At 41.7% G+C, this 24,443-nt stretch overlaps 1 protein-coding gene across 1 annotated transcript in view; it reads right to left on the bottom strand.

Annotated features, from left to right (window-relative positions):
• Positions 1-7,454: 7,454 nt before the first annotated feature.
• Positions 7,455-24,443, bottom strand: part of NEDD1 (NEDD1 gamma-tubulin ring complex targeting factor) — a 56,433-nt gene continuing 39,444 nt past the window's right edge. Inside the window, exons 10-15 of the mRNA XM_074941862.1 lie at positions 23,246-23,293; positions 22,653-22,882; positions 20,663-20,819; positions 19,125-19,281; positions 12,160-12,226; positions 7,455-10,251 (exon numbers count right to left, since the gene is read on the bottom strand). Coding sequence (XP_074797963.1) covers positions 10,147-10,251; positions 12,160-12,226; positions 19,125-19,281; positions 20,663-20,819; positions 22,653-22,882; positions 23,246-23,293 — 764 coding nt within the window. The 3' untranslated portion in view covers positions 7,455-10,146. The remainder of the gene's footprint in view (positions 10,252-12,159; positions 12,227-19,124; positions 19,282-20,662; positions 20,820-22,652; positions 22,883-23,245; positions 23,294-24,443) is intronic.

Here is a 24,443-nt window from a genome sequence, read left to right on the forward strand (position 1 = left end):
GAGTACGGCAGGGGTGCCCCCTCTCGGGCCAGCTGTACACTCTGGCGATCGAGCTCTTCCTCTGTCTCCTCCATCGGAGGTTGACAGGGTTGGTGCTGCGAGAGCCAGAGCTGCAGCTGGTCCTGTCAACATATGCCAACAACGTGCTCCTTGTGGTCCAGGATCTGGGCGACTTGGTGCGGGTGGAGGCTTGCCAAGCAGTCTACTTGGCAGCCTCCTCCGCCTGGGTCAGCTGGGTCAAGAGCTCTGACCTGGTGGTTGGCGACGGGTGGCAGGCGAGCTCCCTCCTACCCGCGCTTCAGGCCATCCGGTGGAGCGCAGGAGAACTGGGATGGTTTAGAGGGCAGAGTGACAGAGTGGCTCCGGAAATGGACAGGACTACTCTGGTGCCTCTCCCTTCGAGGGAGGGCACTGGTGCTCAATCAACTAGTCCTGTCCATGCTCTGGTACCTGCTCAACACCCTAGTCCTGGCCCCGGACTTCCTGGGCAACCTCCAGACGGCGATTCTGGAGATCTTTTGGCAAGGGTCCTCCATCTGCCCCTGGAGGAGGGAGGGCAGGGCCTCAAGTGCCTATGCACTCAGGTCCATGTCTTCCGCCTCCAGGCCCTGCAGAGGCTCCTTTATGGTGCAGGTAGTCCAGTGTGGAGAGTACTGGCACACGCCTTCCTGCGCCGTTTCTGAGGGCTCCGATATGACCGGCAGCTCCTTTATCTCCATCCGAGAGATCTTCCGTGAGACCTCTCCAGGCTGACGGTCTTCTACCAGGACCTCTTCCAGACCTGGAAACTGGTTTTGGCCACCAGGTCTGTGGTGGCTGCCGAGGGGGTGGATCTCCTCACGGAGCCCCTGCTACACAAGCCCCAGCTCCGTGTGCAGGTGGTGGAGTCCCCCTCGGTGTGCCAGAGGTTGGTCCTGGCAGAAGTCACCAGAGTCGGAGACCTCCTGGACTATGACCGGGGAGACTGGCTGGACCCCCTGATGCTCGCTCGGCGCATGGGGCTCTCCAGGCCTTGTACTCCCTGGCGCGTACTTCAGGAGGTGAGGGCTGCTTTACCGCCCACTGCTTGGGCCTACCTCAACTGGGTCCTGCGAGACGGCACGCTCTGCCCACTCTCCACCCCAGGCCCTTGGGACCTCTTCAACAACGTGCAGCTGGTTCATTTCCAGACCACGCCAAGGAAACATCTATACACGCTCATGCTCCATACCCTTCACCTCCTCACCCTCATGTCTCGCCCCAACACAAAGTGGTGGGACCTCCTGCCACCTTTAGAGGATGAGGAACCCCGGTGGGCCAGCCTATACCTAGGTCCCAAGGCCTGCTGGGGATATCAGTTGGTGGCTCCTTCACGGGGCCATGAGCACAGGCATGGATTTGGTGCGGTTTACACCTGTCCCTTCTGCAGCTTGAGGGAGACCCTGGCGCATGTTTACTTGGAGTGCGCCAGGTTGCAGCCCCTAGTCCGGCTCCTCACAAATATTTTGTATACATTTCTGACTACACTTTTCCCCTCACCTCCTTATCTATGCAGTCCCTATCCATGGCCCCACAAAGCCACAGGACCTCCTGGTCAACCTCCTCCTGGCCTTGGCTAAAATGGCCATCTATAAAACCAGGAGAGGAGGTTGGACAATGGAGACTCCTGTGACTGTGGGACCTATTTCCAATCCTCCGTCCGTTCTCGCATCCGGGCAGAGTTCCTCTGGGTGGCGTCCACTGACTCCCTTGATGCCTTCGAGGAGCAGTGGGCGCTGTCCGCAGTTCTCTGCTCGGTGTCCCTGTCAGGTTCGCTTTGTTTCACCCTTTGAACGCACTCCTATCCCTATTATTTCATTAGTTATCCCCCAGAATTATTTGGTTTCCTGATCCTGTGGATCCTCCCCTTAGACTGAGAGGGAGGGGGATCCTTTAGCAGTGGATCACAACAGGACTACTCTGCTGTACCCAACTGGTCTGGGTCTATTACAATACCTCCCACAAAGGGGCATTTGGATGTGGCTAGGGAATGACATCTAGTTTTGCATTCCCATTAGTTCCATGTCTGAGCCCTGGTCTACACTAGGAGTTGAGGTCAAATTTAGGAGCGTTAAATCGATTTAACCCTGCACCCGTCCACACACTGTGTTGTTTGACTCCTTCAATAGAGATGGAGGCAAAACGGAAGCAGGTTTTGGGGACGAGGAGGAGGAGGAGGATGATGATGATGATGAAGTTAGCTCACAGCAAGCAAGTGGAGAAACCGGGTTTCCCGACAGCCAGGAACTGTTTCTCACCCTGGACCTGGAGCCAGTACACCCTGAACCCACCCAAGGCTGCCTCCCGGACTTGCCAGGCGGAGAAGGGACCTCTGGTGAGTGTACCTTTTAAAATACTATACATGGTTTAAAAGCAAGCATGTTTAATGATTAATTTACCCTGGCATTTGCTGCTCTCCTGGATGTACTCCCAAAGCCTTTGCAAAAGGTTTCTGGGGAGGGCAGCCTTATTCCGTCCACCATGGTAGGACACTTTACCACTCCAGGCCAGTAGCACGTACTGGGGAATCATTGTAGAACAAAGCATTGCAGTGTATGTTTGTTGTTCAAACAACATGTTCTTTATCTCTCTGTGTTATCCTCAGGAGAGTGAGATATCATTCATGGTCACCTGGTTGAAATAGGGTGCTTTTCTTAAGGGGACATTCAGAGGTGCCCATTCCTGCTGGGCTGTTTGCCTGTGGCTGAACAGAAATGTTCCCCGCTGTTAGCCACGGGAAGGGAGGAGGGGCTAGCCACACGCTGGGGGGAGGCAAAATGCGACCTTGGAATGAAAGCACATGTGCTGTGTATGTAATGTTAACTGCAAGGTTTACTGTGAAAGAGTGTACCCATTGTTCTATAAAATGTCTTTTTAAATACCACTGTCCCTTTTTTTTCCTCCACCAGCTGCATGTGTTTCAAGGATCACAGGATCTTCTCCTTCCCAGAGGCTAGCGAAGATTAGAAGGCGAAAAAAACACACTCGTGATGAAATGTTCTCGGAGCTCATGCTGTCCTCCCACACTGACAGAGCACAGACGACTGCGTGGAGGCAGGCAATGTCAGAGTGCAGTAAAGCACAAAATGACTGGGAGGAGAGGTGGCGGGCTGAGGAGAGTAAGTGGCAGGCTGAAGAGAGGTCTGAAGCTGAAAGGTGGTGGCAGCGTGATGAGAGGAGGCAGGATTCAATGCTGAGGCTGCTGGAGGATCAAACTAATATGCTCCAGCGTATGGTTGAACTGCAGGAAAGGCAGCAGGAGCACAGACCGCCGCTACAGTCCCTCTGTAACCAACCATCCTCCTCCCCAAGTTCCATAGCCTCCTCACTCAGACGCCCAAGAACATGGTGGGGGGGGGGCCTCCGGCCACCCAGCCACTCCACCCTAAAGGATTGCCCAAGCAACAGAAGGCTGGCATTCAATAAGTTTTAAACTTTTAAAGTGCTGTGTGGCCTTGTCCTTCTCTCCTCAACCACCCCTCCCAGGCCACCTTGGCAGTTATCCCCCTATTTGTGCGATGAATTAATAAAGAATGCATGAATGTGAAGCAACAAAAACTGCATTCTGGGGCTGACCCAATGCACCAGTAATCCAAGCTCCTGGAGATGAGAGGCTATGCATGGCCACTGCTGGGAAATGATTGATGCAGTGAAGTTTTGGATTTTTGCAAGTCTGTACCATGGTGGTAAAATTCTGGCCAGACCCTTGCCCATTTTGAGTCTGGATGAGCAATTATATGCATTGGGTTCAAAAGTTCTTGATTTTGAAAAACTGGTGGGTATAAATCTTTTCCAGAAGCTGGCCAATTAAGAATGGGTCTGTGGACAGGGAACTGATTTGTATGTTGTCCATGAATTTGTACACCTGTATAACTCACAAGATAAAGTTACTTACCTGTAACTGGAGGTTCTTTGAGATGTGTGGTCCTTATCTGTATGCCATTGAGGGTTATACACATGCACCATGTGCCTGGAGTGGGAACTTTTCAAAGTAGTATTGCTTATCGGTCCGTGCATGTGCCCTTGTATTGCCTTGTGATTTCACCAGAAGCAGTAGAGAGTGAGACAGACCAACTACGTTGCCAGGTCCTTCTCCACTGCAGACCTACAGAGCCACACTAAAGGGGATGGAGGGTGGGAAGTGGAATACAGATAGGGACCACACATCTTGAAGGACCTCCAGTTACAGGTAAGTAACCTTCTCTTCTTTTTCAAGTGATGGTCTCTATTGTATTCCACTGAAGGTGATTGACAGGCAGTACCTACCTAGATAGGAGAAGGGTGCAAGGAAGATGGCAGAACTGTAGAACAGAGAACTGTTGCACCAATGAGATATTAGTTGCAGAATCACGTACCAGAGCATAGTGAGAGGAAAAGGTGTGTACCAAACTCGACATAGCTGCCTTACATATGTCTGCAAGGAGCATGTTATAGAGAGCAGCTACGGTTGATGCTTGCACTCTTGTGGAATGGGCTTGTATCCCATCTGGTGGGGAGCAGCCTGATAAGCGATAGCAATGTGTAAAGTACCCTGAGACCCACTTAGAGATTCTCTGGGTGGAAATGGCCTGTCCTTTAATTCTCTGCGCTATGGCAACAAAGAGCCTGGAAGACTTCTGCAATGGGTTGTCATTTATAGGTGAAATGCCAGGGCTCTATGCACATTGAGGGAATGAAACCACCATTCCTCGTTTGAGGTGTGTAGTTTTGCAAAGAAGGTAAGCAGATATGTGGGTTGGTTGAGGTGGAAATGGTGACTGATAAATCACCTTTGGTAGAAACTTGGGATGCAGTTGCAGTGACACTTTGTCCTTATGGAATGTGGTGAAAGGGGGGGTTGCCATATCTCCCAGCTCACCAACCCTCCTTGTTGAGGTAATGGCAACAAGCGACCTTCATGGAGAAGAGAGAGAGGGGGCAGGAGGCAAGCAGTTCAAAGGGAGAGTTCATTAAAGAGTTAAGGACTAGGTGGAGGTTCCACTGGGGAGCAATACACTGAATGGGTGGATATTTATGTAAAAGGCTCTTGCAGAATTGGGCAAAGGTTGGATGAAAATCAAATACCCTTCCACTGGAGGATGGAAAGTACTAATGGTGGCTGCGTGCACTCTGATTGAGCTGAGAGTGAGTCCTGAGGTTTTCAGGTGGAAGAAGTTGTCTAAGAGCATGGAGATGACCACAATTTGGGGGGCAAGACCTTGCCATTTGGCCTAATAGAGTCGCCTCAGGGAGTCCTTTCGGCTACTGGAGAGGACCTGCTAATGAGCATTCTCATGCTAATGGAGGTGTCTATCCGAAGACCATGCCGTCCACGGATCTGGATGCCATTGTGCTGTGTCAGCAGTTCCAGAAATGTCTGGAGCAGGAGTGGAGGTGGTTTTGATATATGGAGAAGAGGGAACCAGAATCGGCGAGGCCAGTGTGGAGTGATCAGAATAGCCATAACTCTCTCCTGCTGGAGTTTGTGGAGGATGAAAGGTAGGAGTGTGGGGGAGAGGGGGAAGGGATAGTTAATCCAGTCTGACCAATCGATGACCAAAGCATTGCCCCATGAGTGGGCACCAAATCCACCCCTGGAGCAATATTGGGTGCACTCGGCATTGGTGTGTGATGCAAAGAGGTATCTGATTGGTGTACCCCAAGATGTCAGCGATTATCATGTTGTGCAACTCCCATTTGTGATCAATTGCAAAGTTCCTGCTCAGAGAAGCTATGATCACATTCTGTGCCAGGCAGATAGGCTGCTGAGAAAAGGATATGATGTGCGATGCATCATTCGCAGAGGCAAACTGCCTCCATACACAACGCTGGGGATCTCCTGCCCCCTTATTTGTTTAGGTAGTGTACTGTGGCAATAGCGGATAGCTGGTTGGAACATGAGCCCTGCTGCCTCAGGATTCAGCTTCAGCCCCAGGGCCCATGGAGTCCAACACTGGCCCTGGCAACCCCCTTAAAATAGAGCTGCAACCCACTTTGGGGTCCCAACCCACAGTTTGAGAACTGCTGTTTTAACACACTGAACATAAATCATATTTGGGGACCTAGATTTATAATCCTTATTGAGATCCCCATCATCTGTCCCAGGCCCCAGTTCTGATTTCACCTACTCCATTGATGTCAGTGCAGCTAGAACTGGTCAGTCTGAGAACCCAACTCTTTTTTTAAACCCTAGTGCAACAGTGATTATTTCCACTTAGATTTCAGACTGTTCACAATGTTTGGCTTACTAGTATTGTAACTTTTTTTACCTATAAAAACAGGTGTCATTTGAATGGTCCAGTCATTAGAGGGGCAGTCTTGCATTGTGCTAAAAGTATCTTCTCTGCAACTGTACAGCTTGCTAGTCCTACTGATCCAATGTGTATTCTTTCTAGTAAGATAGAATTTGTGGTCTATGTACTGTCAGAGTAGTCCTCTTTCATATAGTTAATACCTGGGACCAAATGCAGTCAAATACTGTAAAATTGTTCTCTTGTTTTCTAACATGCCTTCTCAAATAGATAATGGTTCCAAGACTTGGAATGAAGCTATTTCATCATTAGTGGCTGTGATGGTCACCAAATCATGGTGATTCTACCTTTATAAGTAAAAGAAACATGCATTTTTACATGAATCCACCACTACCATCGTTTGTGGGTTCATAAGGCTGAATATGTATTTTTACCCTACTGTTGAAATAACTTCCTACATTTGAGATTGCCCACAGCGCAAGGGGCATATCACCTTTACTGAGAGATTATATTAGACATTATATATAGAATACATCTCAGAGAACAAAGTCTAATTTTACATTGACAATTGTTTTAACATCTTAACAGGTTTCCTTTTTCCTAGTGTAAATTTAGGTTATCTATAGCTGCTTAGTACTGATTTGTCGTTATTACAAAATATCATCTAACAATTTTTATTCCCGAGAAGATGAAATTCTACTTCATGCTATTATTGAAACAAAAATATTTTAGAATAATGTGGTATAAACATGACTTTTGGCCCCAAACTGAATGTTACCCCTCTTTTCCCAAACATCCAACAAATGATCACGAACCACATGCTACAGTTCAAATATTCTGAGAAATATTAACCTTAAAATATAGGTGACAGCCTCCTGGAAAAGTAGTACTGGTTTGCATCTTAGCAGGTGTCTAAATATATTTAGTCAATGACCCTGCCTTTTTAAGTAAAATTTTTTTAAAAGACTATCATATTTCTTTGCACTGTCAAAAAATCAGCCTGACACCAAGTCATTTTTAAAAATGCATATATATTCTATACACTCTTGATTAATTTTTTTCCCTTTCTCTGGGTTTATAGCAAGAGAGATTTTAGGGTGAGTATTTCCCATCTGGGAACCTGGATTCTGGAATTTGACCTATATATAATATATATAATATAAAAATTTAACTGTTTATTTTTTGAAGAGGAAGTATGTATGAGTCCAGGGAATGACTGCATGGGAGGGAGGAGAGTCTAGGATCCCAGACTCACCAGTACCTGAGAAGGGTGGTAGAGAGCATGCACTCTGCCTTTCCCACAAACATTTATTTGAAAGTGCTCTTCAGCAATGGCCATCAATCCTGTCATAATTGTTCCCATTTCCAAGTCTGATATATCTATTACTCCAGAATCCCATGGTACAAATGGAGCATTTCCATAACACCAATTCCTTTAGATGGCTGCCTGATTCAAAAGTAGAGGGAGATATGGCAAAGCTAGACTCAAAAAGGGATTCCAAGGTGGGATTCAATGAGACTTCTGAAGCTGAGAATCTTCCACAAGACGTGGCCCATCCCTAGTCTGCAGTCTTCTTCCTGACTCATACACACATCTACATCATTCCCATACACACACAAAAAAATGGGGGGGTTTAACCACAAGTGCTTTGTTCTAAAAGTTAAAACAAACAATTTTATTTTAAAATACAATTCAGATCTGTGTACAAGTAAAATATGCTTTTTGCCCCCATAGGGGCTATCAGGATTGCTGGGGTCTCTCTGCTAGTCAGCAGTGACACATTAATCCTGAGATAAGGAAACAAGCCCTAGGACAAAGGTCAAAAACCTTTTCTTCCTTTAATCACTGTTGTTGCAATATCCTTTGTTCAGAAGCGCAGAAAAGTTTACCAAGGGTTCTGAATCAAAAAGTAGAAGTCTTGGTGACATCTGCAGACAAATACTCAGGATGCTCTTCCAATTCCCTGCTATTTTATGGCCATCCTGGTGTGAACGCTTTGGGAACAGTCTGGACATGTTTGGGTGCTACATCAGCTTAACAATGCAGGCTGTAGAACTGAAAGATTTACCACACTTTTAACCACCATCTTTTTCACAAGTTTCTGGCTAGTAATTTGAATGTCAGAAATTGCTTACTCATCCTACAATCTTACAAAAGCTTTACAAAATACTATGTTATCTGTACATTATTTGCAATAAGTTTAATTTATTCTGCTTCCTTGAATTCAACTCAATATAGACATACTTTTAAAAAACTCTTTTGAACATAGTAGCAATAAACTACAAACTGATATTCAAGTCCTGATCATAATGTTGAAGGTTACACCAATATTATTCTATTTTTCTTAGAAGAACAAAATAATTAATTAGCTTGTAAAAAAAATACAGGAGCCACTCCCTTATGCTTCTCTTTTAAAAAAAATCATGTTAAAGATGGTGACAAGATTCAAATAGTGTTCTTGCATGTTTCATACTTTGCAATGTATTATTTTAAGTAAGTGACAGACTTGTTTTGTTATGGCTTTTTCATTTATTGGAAGAATGTCATGCTGGAGATAAACGTTACATGTTGTAGCTAATGAACTCTTGTGTTCTCAGTATTTTCTTTTTTGAAGTCTTCTTTGCAACTGGATCATCATGTAATGGTTGTGGGTATCTTAAGATCTTCAGATCATCATCTGCAAAAGGCACTTGTAGCAGAACCTAATCAGCCCTTGCTGAGGCAACGCTTTCACTGGTGTGATTCTGGGCGAAACCCTGGCCTCAATGAAGTCAGTGGCAAAACTCCCATTGACTTCAACAGGGCCAGCATTTCACTTCAGATATTTTGCCTCACTAGGAACTGCAAGAATAGGCCTGGCAGTGTTATACTGCTGGACTAACAGTCAGTACTGGCATGACACATGCAGTCATGTTAGCTTATAGCTAAAACAAATGAATTAAATTTGGTATTCAGCATGGCCAAAAGAAAGTTACAGTAGTGGTAAATAGTACCACTGGTTAAGTGTGTTCACTCAGAACATTTCAAAGGATACAAGTTATAGTCAATGAAACTGGGTAAGTTATTCGATATGCTATTAATTATGTAAATATTCAGACTTATGTAAGTGAAAGGATTCTAGTTTACACAACTGAATTTTAACAAACTCATCCTAAAAATCTAACATTTATAAGCGGGGGTGAGAGAGGGGAAAGCGAAGGGAGAGGAAGAATCAGGGGCAGAAGAGCACACACTTCTCATAAAAACCATTACAAAAAACACAAGCAAGAGGATGATATCACATTCATTAATATTTCCAAGACTGAACCCAAGTTTTGCTCCATATAGGAAAAGTTTTGAGTTATTTATAACTGCATGTTAAATAATTACTAGTAGATTCCCTGTTTTTTCCAGCTATGCAGAAACAAAACCTAAATGTCATACTGAAAAGAATGCGGTTTTCCACAAAAATAGTTGAAATACTGAAGCTAAAAAGACTGCTGCTGACAAAAGCATAAAATAATGTGTCAGTCTACAGAGCTCTGACAGTAGGTATATCTCAAATTCTTATGGAAAATACATTTGTCCTGTTTCCTTTTCATTTATAAAAGGCACTTCGTGGACAGCTAAAGCGCCGATAAAATATGTATCCTGTTAGACAACACATGTATTTCAAGTCAGTTTACCATAAAGATATGAACACATTCTTTACAGCAGTTATTAGTGCAGATTTATGTTAAAAATTTTACAGTTCAGTATTGTCTTCTAACATTTATTTTAAAAGAAGAGGTTTTCTGAGTTCAAGAAAACAATACTGGTCTTCATACAGGATTTCAATGTTTGGTAGATGACATCTTGAAGGTTAAAGTACAAAATTCATTAAGTTCATGTCAACAAAATAAGTTCTGTGTGGACCTTTCAGAAGTGGGTCCTCAGTCTTTTGTTTTCCTCTCGTAGTCTCTCAATTTCAGCTACTAAACTTTCATTTACAGAGTATCTTTCAAGCAAGGCATGCATTTCATTCTAGAGAAAAAAAAAAAAAAAGAAAAACCCTCATTATCAGCAGCTAAAGTTTACTTTTCAAATTTTGTTCTCTGCAGTTTCCTCTTTTGAGCAGATGAAAATTAATGTAAATGACAACAACCTGATAATATACTGTATCTTTTTCACAAAGAAATTTAAAAAAACAACCTTTTGATAAGTTACTAACATGACTCTTTTTTGTTGGGGTACAGTACTTCCATCATTAATTCCTTATTCTTTAATGGATATTTTATCAAAGTACACTTTTGTCCCAGTTTTAAGATGGGGAATATATTTTTCCAATTTCCACTAAAAGAAGAATGACCAATGCTGGATACTAAAGATTTTTTATGTAGGCCAAATAGCAGAAAAATCTTAATTTATAAATAGATTAGCTTAATTTGAAAAAACAGATTAAAGACTTTCAATTTCTTAATGTATTTCCTTACTCCATTTCAGCATGTAAGCAACCCATTCCATTACTAGCTGATTCTTTTGCTTAAACTACCAAAAAAAACCCCAAAGATGTTAAGTGAATTTTCTTCTCTTTTTTTTTTTATAAAACCCAAGATTTGTAATGTTGGATGATTTCAAATTATATTTTGCATCATAGCTTTGTTTTAAAGAGTATGTTCTACAAGTTCCAGGATCTTCATCAGCACTCAGATGCTATAATTATCACAGCAACAACTAATGCAGTGATAATGCATTACAGTGTCCTATTGTAATGGCTGTTGAAAGGAAATTCTGTTGCCAAGGTAACGAACAATATTTATTTCATGTTACCATCGTCCTTCCTCTCTTCTTCTCACCCAGTCAAGTATTTTTATTTTCATTTATTGGAGCCACGTCTGTGTTAAGGCCCCAATCTTGCAATTTATTGTGCCTGTGCCGAGACCCATGGCGCAATCACTGGAGCTTCATGCATGCCCAGGTATCTGCTCACGTGAATCCGTTAGCTGGATCTAGCCTAACAGAGTAAAAGCGTCAGGGCTATACTGGCACCTCAAACAACCAACTACTCCCTTGAGCATCTAAAATAAAAAAATCATCAGGTGCGCCATATTCCAAGTTGCTCATTCTGTCTTCCCACCCTGTTCCACTATAAAGATGTCCCCACCTACACACTGTTTTTCTGTGTGACATCCACTCTAACTGGTCACATGTGGGGAAGTGGTGAAGGCAGGGAGACATTCCCTCTCAGATTTACCTTCCTCCCTCATTAATGGAAACATTTGTTTCCCCTTCTGCTCACAGCAAAACCAAGACATTCAGACTAGAGGTCTCAGAGACTCATTTCAAGTTGAGCCCCTGTAAGCTCAATAAAAATATAGTTAATGTGAATTCTTTAGTGTTTGCCCTACAGTAGTTCAGAGTCAATGGCAATCTCATGAGTCCCAGTGCAGTGCTTTCTCTCCATATGAATATGGACAAGGTAAGAAATAAATAGTTTAACAACATAATATGCAAGTAATTAGATCTGTTTTAGGATATTAAGTAGGATATCCGTATGGAGCAGTGTTCTGTGTTATACTGTATAGTTAGCATTAGTTGAGAGCATAAAAATAGGTCTGCTTCTGCTAGCATTCAGCAGAGCCTAAAAAAGGGAGGGAGAGAGAAAGAAGAGAAACCAATGCTAGTCAATTTCTCTTGTTGGTATCGCATGTATCAAAACATTATTGGTTAGTTTAATTTGCCTTTTGGCAGTCTACTAGATTTCAATACTTCATTTGTTTAGCTTGAAACAGTTTAATACATATATTAATATGTAGGTGTTTCCCCCTCCCTTCTCTGTATGTTTTCTATTTAGGTTGTAAGGCATGCATCTAGCTTTCAGTTTTATCTGTAAAGCAGCAGGCACACTTCAGCATTACTTATATACATTTTCATATTGTTCTTTGTACATACCAACTGCGTATGGAATTGTTTAATCATCTCCACTTGCAAATTCACAATATCTCGATGGCATGCTTCTCTGGGGGAACAAAGTATAAAAAGTCCCAAATGACACCTTTCTCATCAATTCCACAAAGACGGTAGTTCTCCTCTAGTCCCCAAACAAACACACAAAACCAAAAAACTAATGGTCTTATAACGCTATAGGATATCCTGGACACAGGAATAAGGACAATGCCTATCCCTACTACTACCTGGTGCAGAAAGACAAGTAGAATTGTAATAAGTCATTCAGGATGGCCCATGTCTCTTGCTACTCCCAAGTTTCTACAGTTCATCCAGTGATTATGAATCCTTGCTCATAATCCTTGAAAAAGAATTTTAAGAGCAGAGCAATACAGAACATTTGAGAGCTTGTCCTCTGTTTGCTAACAGGACCAGGAATGCCAACAAAAATACATTTTTATTTTTAATCAGTGATCCCAAGATTGGCGTTTCATCTGATGCATCATAGGTTTATCTTAGATTTGGACTGTATTTTTAGTGTTTGATTTGAATGTTAACCTTGTTTCCCCATTTTTTCAATTTTTTTCCCTTGGCACTGAAATGTTCAAACCAAATTGTATTAAAAGTTAGCTGTAGGAGAGTCAAGCCCTCGGCTTCCACAAACTAAGTGCCCCCCACAGATTCCTACTTTCAGAACCTACTAAAAGATGCAGAAATAAAAATTTATCAGACCCAAGAGGTAATATATACCATTACGTTGTGCGGTTGCTAAAATTCAGTGGCTGAAACAAGAGTGGCAGGTACTCCCCACCCTTTCTCTCCTCACTCAAACATATTCCTCCTGGCACACAATGAGCTTCCACCATTAGCTGCCTGGCCTCAATTTCCTTCCATGCTCCCTGGTTTATTTGATAAGGAACTGAAGGTTTTGCTTTGGTTTTCTTCCCTAGAGTCACAGAAGAGGAAGCTGACCCTTTTTCTTAAGAATTGGGGGTGGGGAAAGACAAGAAGAAGACTGCGAACGGGGGAAAATATATACATTTTTATTGTATTTCTTGATTAAATCCTGAAGGTTATAAACATAAGCAGCTATGGTATTTCCTCTTGAAATACATATGAAAAAGGAGAGAGAGGCACTTCTGGAGTAGGTGGAATGACAGTAATCAGTGTCATAGTAGAAGTAGTTTTTGCTAATAGCATAGCAATAGTTCTGTCAAATCACAGCAAAGCCACTGTGAGACCCCAGAAAATGTTTTGAATAATAAAAAAAAAGATTATACGTCATATACATATGAGAAAGACTATCACAAGAACCAAAACAAATTTAGAACATTTCTATTTAGAGTAAAATTGTGTGAAAATTATTAATTTCCATCTATATAATTGACCTGCAATTTTTTCAACAGAAAATCCGTGTAGAAATCAGTGCCACATCTCTGTTTGTATAAACAGCCTATAAATATAAAATGACTTTTGAAAGAGACACAAAATAACCTAAGACTTTAGGGAGTGCTATGTAAAAAAAAAAAAAACCCACAAAGGATCTGTTTAAAAAAATAAAAATTAACACAAGCCCAGGCTCATGTTCGGAGATGTGTGGCTGGAAAGAATCCCAAGTGACATTCTCAGTCCAAGGAGGGGGACCATGGAGGAGAGAGAACCAAAGCCAACACAAACATAAGAGTGCTGGTGCAGGCTGAAAAGAATAAGGAAGACCTGAGGTGATACTCCACAACAAGTTAGACCCAAGTTTGTAAAAGAAAATGGGAGTAAAAGTGGGGGATACAGACACTCCCCACAACACTCCAAAAATTTTGGAATGCAAAGAGAAAAAAACAAACCCATCACATCCTAGTTCGGTCCCTCAATAGTCCTCCTTTGCACACGTCTGGTTCGATTGTACCATTGATCACTCATTGCTGAGAGTTCTCAGATGAACAAAAAACCCATTGGGGTTTTGGAGGGATTAAATTAGGTCTTGTCTACACCTGAGAATTTATGAAAAATAGCTATTTCAGAATAATTATCGAAGAGTTATTTTGGGATAAGTCCCTATGTGGATACTCTTATTCTGGAATAAGAGTGCCTTCGTCCAATTTACAAAGGCACTTTCAGTCTGGAGTAAGTCGTCCCATGGGAGCTTATACCAAAATAACTATCCCTGAATAATTATTCCAAAATAGCTATTTTGGTAAATTCTGAGGTGTAGACAAGCTCTAAATTAATCCCTCCAGAACCCTGATGGGTTTTTTGTTGTTCTGAGAACTCCTGGCAATGAGTGATCAAACACTTCAGGTTCAAACCTGTGCAAAGAAGGACTATTGAGGGACCAATCTATAATAATTATTCAGGAATAGATATTTTGGGATATTTCCAGGGGTGGATAAATCCTTAGTTAAACTATCTGTCACAGCTAGCTTGAGCCCCTCTAGGAGTCTAAAACCACCTCCTCTCCATTTCAACCCAACCAGCTGTTGTTAAAACCCTACACAACTGTGGAGCTTCATAAAGTTACTGGGGCAAGTCTACACTACAAAGTTTTGCCAGCACAGGTAAGTGCGTTAGGGGTTTGAAAAACCACACCTCTTCCTGACATAGCTATGTTGGCAAAAAACCCTGTCCCTACACAGCTTATAGTGCCAAGCGTCCTTTGGCACCCAATACAGCTTCTGTCATTTGAGGAGGCGATTTCAATATACTGACAAAAGAACTCCTTTTGTTGGAATATATTGAGTCTACATTACGAGGCCTTGCTGGTATAGTTGCATTGGCACAGCTGTACCAGCAAAGCCTTTGTAGCGTAGACTAGCATTTCCTCTCCTTTCTTACATGCTTTGATGAGCAGTGAAATACCTGATAATGCTCACATTTGAAGTATCACAACTGTTATCTGCATTACCAACCACTAAAATGAATGGGGCAGTTTACACCTCGGAGCTGTATCAGGCTCTTTGCAAACATTGCTGCCTTAGTCACAGTCGGCCTTCTCTAGGCTAGGACTAGACTTGTTTAGGCTGACACATTTTGGTCTTGTCTAGGCTAGGTCTTGAAGGTGCGTCGTTAGCTAACAAATTCCAACTAACTGGTTTTAAAAACTTAATAATCACAAGGCACACTGCCTTTAACATGGGCTAAACTGGTTGAGTTAAAGCCAAAAGCAAGAAAGAGTGAAGGTCAGGCTGAACATCACACCAGAAAAATTTTCCTCAGTTTCCCAATAGAAGACCGACTCTTCGGACACAAACTATGCGGGGAAGCAACACTAAAAAAAAAAAAAACTGTAGGGAACAATTTTCTACCAGCAGGGAAATCCACTAGGTCATCTAGTGTTTCTTTTCCTCTTCATTTCCAAAATCTCGAATTCCAACAAATGCAATGCACTGGACTCACGATACAATGAGTTAGGAGGTTTATGGCGAATGTTCCTATATTTTGAGCTAAGCTGTTTAAAAAGCCATTCCTTCGGCTTTTAGGGAGGCATTCTGTTTTCATAAAGTGAGAGAACTTTTAGTAACAGCTCCACACGCACAACTAAATGGATGCCAATCAACATTCTTCATTTACAATACAGGCTTCATTTTGTGTAGAGCTGCACCCAATACTGCAGTACATAACTGATTTAATAGCTTTGCAGTTATCTAGATCCTGAGAAAAGCTCAAAGCATTGCTTTGAACAATTTATTTTCTTGTTTAAAAATATATATATATATATATATATATATATATACACACACACACACATACACACACACACTGTCATTGGCTCAATAAATTTCCACCAAAAAATAAAAAAGCAGAAGTGAAGACAAAGTATAAGATACAAAAAACCCTTCAATAGGTCTCAGTAACACCTGACATATTAAAATGCTCTAGTGATCTCTATTTAAGTGCATCATTTCAAAAATGTTAAGATGGTAACAATCTTTCCCACTCTAACTTGAGCCATATCAAACCTGATTTAACTGCAACTGAAGTCCGTATCAGCCTTTCCATTGATTTCAGTATGAGTTGGATTGGGCCCCAAGGGGAAAAAAAAAAATCTCCCAAAATTGTTAGTACCCAAAGCAGAAACTCCTATTTCTAGAGAAGGGAGAAGCAACAGAAGATTCCATAAAATCTATTAAGGAACTCATCATGCAGATCTTAACTTACCCAAGAAGCATGTAGCTTACCAATCCTGCAAACGTATGTAAAATTTATTCATATGAGTAGTCCCCATTGTGGCATCAACCTATTGAAATCAATAGGACTACTCACATGAATAAAGTTATGCACAGGCTTACAAGTTTGCAATATTGGGACCATTGATACTTCAGTGATAGGAGATACAGAAACTAGGACTGTCGATTAATCGCAGTTAACTCACGCGATTAACTCAAAAAATTATATCGCGATTAATTGCAGTTTTAATCACTGTTAAACAATAGAATATCAATTTAAATTTATAAAATATTTTGAATGTTTTTCTACAATTTTCAAATATAGTGTACTCTGGGTTGTAACTGAAATCAAAGTGTATATTATTCTTGATTACAAATATTTGCACTGCAAAAATGATAAACAAAAGAAATAGTATTTATACAAGTGCTGTAGTGCAATCTGTCATGAAAGTGCAACTTACAAATGTAGATTTTTTTTTTACATAACTGCACTCAAAAACAAAATAGGAAAACAATGTAAAACTTCAGAGCCTAAAGTCCACATAGTCCTAATTCTTGTTCAGCCAATTGCTAAGACAAAGAAGTTTGTTTATATGTACAAGAGATAATGCTGCCCTCTTCTTATTTACAATGTCCCCAGAAAATGAGAACAGGCATTTGCACGGCACTTTTGCAGCCAGCATTGCAAGGCATTTACATGCCAGATATACTAAACATTCATATGCCCCTTCATGTTTTGGCCACCATTCCAGAGGACCTGCCTTCCATGCTGATGATGCTTGTTTTAAAAAAAAGCATTAATTAAATTTGTGATTGAACTCCTTGGGGGTAGAATTGTATGTCCCCTGCTCTGTGGTACCCGCATTCTGCCACAGATTTCATGTTATAGCAGTCTCAGATGAGGACCCAGCTGATGTTCATTTTAAAAATAAATACTTTCACTGCAGATTTCACAAAACGCAAAGAAGGCACCAATGTGAGATTTCTAAACATAGCTACAGCACTGAACTCAAGGGTTAAGAATCTGTAGTGCCTTTCAAAATCTGAGAGGAACTGGGTGTGGCGCATGCTTTCAGAAGAGCAAGACTCCGATGCAGAAAACTACAGAACCCGAACCACCAAAAAAGAAAATCAGCCTTCTTTTGGTGGCATCTGACACAGATGATGAAAATGAACAAGTGTCAGTCCGCACTGCTTTGGATTGTTGTCGAGCAGAACCCATAATCAGCATGGATGCACGCAGGGTTGCCAGGCATCTGGGTTTTGACTGGAACGCTCAGTCAAAAAGGGACCCTGGCGGCTCCGGCCCTGCCCCGAGCACTGACTCCGCACTTCCATTGGCTAGAAACTGCAGCCAATGGGAGCTACAAGGGTGGTGCTTGCGGACGAGAGCAGCGCGCAGAGCCTCCTGGCCCCCTGACCTAGAAGTTGGACCTGCTGGCTACTTTCAGAGTGCAGTGCAGAGCCAGGACAGGCAGGGAGCCTGCCTTAGCCTCGCTGCGTCACTGACCAAGAGCCAAGGTAAGCCCACTCCCCAACCCCGAGCCCCAACCCTCTGCCCCAGCCCTGAGGCCCCCCCAAACCCAGAGCGCCCTCCTGCACCCAAACTCCTGATTCCCAGCCCCACCCCAGAGCTTGCACCCACAGCTGAGCCCCCCCCAAACCCAGAGCGCCCCCCTGCACCACAATCCCCTGCCCCAGCCCAGAGCCCCCTGCCACACCCTGAACCCCTCATCCATGGCCCCACCCAAAAGCCCACACCCCCAGCCAGAGCCCTCACCCCCTCCTATACCCCAACCCCCTGCCTCAACCCGCAGCCCCCTCCCGCACTCTCAATCCCTCGCCCCACCCCCCACCATGGAGCCACCTCCCACACCCCAACCCCCTGCCCCAGCCCAGTGAAAGTGAGTGAGGGTGGGGGAGACCAAGCCACCGAAAGAAGGGGAACGTAGAGAGCGTGGAACGGAGCCTTGGGGAAGGGGTAGGGCTAGGATGTTTGGTTTTGTGCCATTAGAAAGTTGGCAACCCTAGACGCACGTCCCCTGGAATGGTGGTTGAAGCATGAAGGAACATATAAATCTTTAGCGCATCTGGCATGTAAATATCTTGTGATGCTGGCTACAACAGTGCCATGAGAACACCTGTTCTCACTTTCAGGTGACATTGTAAACAAGAAGCCGGCAGCATTATCTCCTGCAACTGTAAACAAACTTGTTTGTCTGGGCGACTGGCTGAACAAAAAAGTAGGACTGAGTGGACTTGCAGGCTCTAAAATTTTACATACATAGTTTTATTTTTGAATGCAGTTTTTTTGTACGAAATTCTACATTTGTAAGTTCAACTTCCATGATAGAGATTGCAGTACAGTACTTGCATTAGGTGAATTGAAAAATACTATTTCTTTTGTTTTTTTACAGTGCAAATACTTGTAATCAAAATAAATATAAAGTACACTTTATATTCTCTGTTATAATTGAAATCAATAGGTTTGAAAATGTAGAAACATCCAAAAATATTTAAATGGTATTCTATTATTGTTTAACAGTGCGATTAATCATGATTAATTTTTTTAATCACTTGACAGTCCTAACAGAAACCCTAATATTAGTAAGACAGCTTGATGACCAATGGAAAGATCTACAGCATATTTACCATACTTTAGTTGAAAAGTTCAATTCTGATTATCCAAAATTGAATGATTTGTTTTGCCATCCAGAGTTTGTATTAAATACTTCTTATAAAGTTATAAAATTCAGTTTAAAAAAAATCAAGTCAATGAAATACTCCAAACACTGCATGAACAGACTTTACCTGAAATCATCCAGCGTTTCCTGTATCATATTTTGAATGAAATGAATTTGAACTGATGTCAAAGGTGCATTTGGTCTATTACTTCCAATGGTGTCAACTATTTTTTCAGATAATGAACTGGCAACTCCCGCAGTGACAGAGGAAATTATCTTTGGACCTAAAGAAGAAAAATGAAGAGTCTTAGAGTGAATCTGGAGGAGAGTAAGAGAAAACTTCAGTTACTCCACAAAGCATCTGTCTTGAGAGATGGATCACAAACTTAATGAGTCAACAATGTAATACTGTTTCAACAAAAAGCTAACATCATTCTGGGATGTATTAGCAGGAGTGTTGTAAGCAAGACACGAGAAGTAGTTCTACTCTACTCAACACTGATAAGGCCTCAACTGGAGTACTGTGTCCAGTTCTGGGCATCACACTTCGGGAAAGATGTGGATAAACAGGAGAAAGTCCAGAGGAGGGCAACAGAAATGAGTAAAGGTCTAGAAAACATGACCTTCGAGGAAAATCCGGAAAAAAAAAAAACGCCCTGGGTTTGTTTAGTCTGGAGAAGACTCAGGGGGGGACATGTTAACAGTCTTCAAGTACATATAAGGTTGTTATAAAGAGGAGGGTGCTGAATTGTTCTCCTTATCCACTGAGGACAGGACAAGAAGCAAGGCTCTTAAACTACGAGAGATTTAGGTTAGACATTAGGAAAACTTCTTAACTGTCAAGGTAGTTAAGTACTAGAACAAATTACCTAGGGAGGTTGTGAAATCTCCATCACTGAAGGTTATTAAGAACAGCTTAGACAAAACAACCAACTGGGGTGGTCCAGATAATACTTAGTCCTGCCTCTGAGCAGGGTACTGGATTAGATAACGTACGTACGGGGGTCCTTCCAGCTCTACATTTCTATGATTCTATGTTGTTGAATATTTTACTCATAAGATTAAGTGACTTGAGAGCCTAAGGGCCAGATCTACAAAGGTACTAATGATATGGCTAGGTGCTTAGTGGGATTTACAAAAGCACTTGAAATATAGGTCTTATTCAGGTGATTTAGAAAAATCCCACTAAGCACCTACCTGCATCTTTAACCACCTCAACACCTTTGTAGATCTGGCCTTTAGGCTCCCAAGTCATTTGGCAGTGTTTACACAGACAGTTTGCTGCAAGCTGAGGTGTAAGTCTGCCGCAGACTAAAAGCTCCCTACTGCACTTTCAGCTACACGACTTTGAAATGAGGGATTTCTTTAAGTGCATGGCAGCAAGGTCCACACAGACAGGTTGTTCGGCAGGTTATAGTTACACCCAAGCTTGCTGCAAACTAAGTGTTCATGTAGACAAGCCCTTAGATGCTTTTGATTATTTTATCACACATCTAAGCAACTCAAGTTATACTTAGTACACTATAAAAAAAAAAATTCCTCACAGTTACTTGCCCTTTTATTCAGTTTTAATGCTAAAGTAACTTCTGTGACAGTTTTCACATCAGGTATCATAACACACAATAACCACTTGTAAAACCAGACAGACAACTTCCACACACTTACTTGCTGAGGTAGTACCATTTACTGGTGAATCGGACATCAAGAGTGCCTGAATATTCTTCCCTAGCCTCTCATTTGCTTCTGGAGTCTTGATTACAGTGGGCAAAAGTGGAGTATTTGAATTTCCAGACTCAGCATTCGATGAGCTCAATTTTGAAAGCTTGTAAGTCAAATTAAAAACAGCAATAATTGTAACACTTCAGTTGTACTTAATGACAGTTTACATTTTAAGATCTACATTGCCTCATGTATTTTTGTGTTTGGAAAGCTGGAACAAATAGTTCTGGCTAGAAAACACGGATTCCATTTCCCCCCAAATTTTGAGATTTTGGAATTTGCTTTTGTTCTGTTTCAGAACAAAACAGACCTTTTGACATTTTTCACAGAAATGAGAGCACCAATCCCAGAATACCCATTAGCCTAGCAGCTAGGGAACCCCCTGGGATGTAGGGGACCTGCTCCAAATCAGAAGTGCCCTAAACATCAGGTTACACAGATAGGAACATTTCAGAGAGGACTAACAAAGTTTCTGGGGAGAAAAATTGGTTTGCTGAGCTGGCATTTTTAATGAAAGTGTTTAGACAAAAAATTTCCAACAAACTCTAGTGACTAATGAAAACTAAAATTTAAATACAAATATTTACAGCATATCCTTGAAGCTGACCTCAAAAAACAAAACAAAACAAAAAAAAACTTAGCTTTGCATTAATATTAGAATGATAAAACCCAGTATCTACTTACTATTGTTGAAGGAAACAGACATACTATTCATGACTAATGCAGTATTTTTCTCTCAGCAGAAAAAATATGGCAGATGAATTATTCTCTTAGAAAGAGAAGAGCACTATCTCCTCTAGCCAGTAGTGAAGCCATATGTTCTGGTAATGGTGCTACAGGTCCCACATGAGCCACAATTGCAGAAAAACAGGGAGTTGGCAATACAAGAAAAGCCAAAAGAGGCTTCAGACTCAACAGTGCCCTGGCCACACAGTTCTTGGGCTTACATGTTTATTCCCTTTCCGGGATAGTGCCAAGACCTCTGGACCTGAAGACCTCTCAGGTTTTTTTACCTTTGCTCACGAGGGCATGCCTGAAACATCCTCAGATAGAGAACCTGCGTGAAACTCAGGAGACTGTGCCCAAAAGTCTTGTGCTGCAACAGACTTTTCCAAAGCTAAAGAAAACCCTGACATCAAGGGAAAACTTGCTGTGGCTTGTTCCAATGGAAGATGATGTTTGGCAGGTGCTGGCTTAGTACCACATCTCTCTTATCTGGGTAGATCCAGGCACTAACAGAGGACCCATAACAACAGATTCTTGAGACACAAAAATCAGCCTCATAACCAACTGATACTCAAAGCTAGCTACAGAAAGAAAAGAACTGGAGTGACGTGGGTCTTTTGTAAATTCAGCTGTAAAGGTTCAGTGCTGCAAGCATTGCTTTCTAGAGAGTTCCTGAATCTCAACAACAACAGAGGTGGAAGCAGATTTCATAAAGAGGAGTAAGCAGAGACCACCTCAAAAGAAATGACACTTTCCCCTTTCTAATTCCTAAGAGTTTTGTGGAAAATGCTTTTTAAGTCAAGAAGAAATAGCTCCCAACTATTCAGAAATTAAAAATATTCTGCATGGTAGTATAGTTTGTCTTCATTGGTTCAATGTATTATAATGCCAAGGACTTTTTAAAAAAGGATGTAAACGCGAATATCATGTTGCTCAAGACCGCAATAGACTTCTCAAAAGTGATTCATTGTAAGTCAGACATTTAAAGAGATCAAGAATCAAAATGGTCTAAACTGGAGTAAAACAGAGATACTGTAAGGTTATTGTGACATCTAAGGGTTATTTTGCAGTCCTTTTAGTACACATTAGCTGGAACAATTTTTGGCAAATTCCCCATCAGCAAAAAAAAGTATTTATTGCAGGTAAAAGGCAAGAGGCATACACTTAAAACAAAAAACTATCATTTATGAGAAGAATTAGCGTAGAGTACCTGTTTCAAGGGTTCTCTAGATTCTTGTTTTCCAATACTTATTTTTGTAGCTTCAGCATCTTGATTTGGATGCTCATCTTCTTCTTTAATAGGAGAGCCCACAAATGCATGTAATGGGCTAGAACGTGTCCCTTGCATGCAAGCACCTACTGTGTTTCTTTTTATGGGAAACACAGTGTTGAATTGGGGGAGGAAATCCAAACCAGGAAAGTAGGGCTGCAAAGCCAAACCTGAAAGGGAGAGAGAAAACAAAAGGCTTTTCTGGCTTACGTTGAAGTATTCATAAACACATAATCAAACAAGCAAACATGGAGAGAAAACCCACATCCTGCACTACTGATTACCTACAGGAATGCTTTTCTTAAAACAGTTATGATTTGCTGTTACACAGCACACCAAACATTATACACATTGGGCTCTGACATTATTACATCCATTTTATACCAGTGCACTTCCACTGATGTTTGACTGCATGGATGGTTTGGTTTCAATGGAACCATATCAGCATAAAGCTGGCATAATGCCCTGGCTAACCAGGATTCTTTTGTTTTTAACTTTGACAGTAAACAGAAATGCACTGCAAAAGCGCTTACCATCTCCTTTTCCTGGAAGATCTTCATTTGTTTTGTAAATGGCAACATCTACAAAATATTGACAAAAATAAAAGGTCAATTTAAAACCTGTATAGATTGAATCTGTGTCAGTTTTCTATGTCAACATAGTAGTTTAAAAATAAGCAATTAACTGAACTATGAAACAGGAACAGCTTCTGTATTCTGAACTCCTGCTTCTGCACTGAGATGTGCTAGTATAGACTCTTGCATAGAGCACTGTACGGATATAAAGTTTGTATCTGCATCCGATCTACAGAAATGGTCCACAGATAAAAGCAGATATGCACAGATTTGCGGGGCTCAAGATACAAAATTTGTTTCCGCAGATATCCGCAGATTTATAGGGCTCTACTTATACAGACTCATGACTTCCAATAGGATTGCACACAGGTGCAGAGATCCACATTAGTGTATGTGCTTACAGGATCATAGCCCAAAGGTGAAAGCAGAGGCACTACTCTAACTTCCCCATCAACATAAGCTCCTAGAAATCAATACAAATAATGCCTCTGATTGTTTTCTTATTAATTTGTCTTCTGGGTATTTGAGCACCACATTAGTCTATTTCATACTTTTGTTTCTAATAAGTTTTAAAAATATGTATCATAGGGAAAGAGTCTGAGGTGCGACCAGGATCCCAGCACTTTGGGAAAACTTGGATCTAGACTGTGCACCACAGGCCCATCTCGGACAATAAGTATTCAAAAGACGACAGTGGCAGCATTTTTATTATCAGAGGGGTAGCCGTGTTAGTCTGGATCTATACAAGCGGCAAAGAGTCCTGTGGCACCTTATAGACTAACAGACGTATTGGAGCATAAGCCTTTGTGGGTGAATACCCACTTTGTCGGATGCATGTAGTCACCCACGAAAGCTCATGCTCCAATACGTCTGTTAGTCTATAAGGTGCCACAGGACTCTTTGCAGCATTTTTATTGACACTCAACACTGATATTTTCTTATGACCAACTCTTGCATTTTTACAAATATGCTCTGATGAAAGTTTGTTATCTGCCTACTTAAAACAAAATCCTAGTTTTCCAAAGTCTGCAAAAAGATAAGATCCTGTGCAATATGTACAAGACTAAACGCATGAGCCTTGTTGTAAGGAGAAGTTCTGCACAAAATGATGCCAGACAGAGCACACAGCGAGAATTCATCTGCACTGTATCTAATC

This window comes from Natator depressus, chromosome 1 (genome assembly GCF_965152275.1).
Source record: "Natator depressus isolate rNatDep1 chromosome 1, rNatDep2.hap1, whole genome shotgun sequence".
Taxonomy (NCBI): domain Eukaryota; kingdom Metazoa; phylum Chordata; order Testudines; family Cheloniidae; genus Natator; species Natator depressus.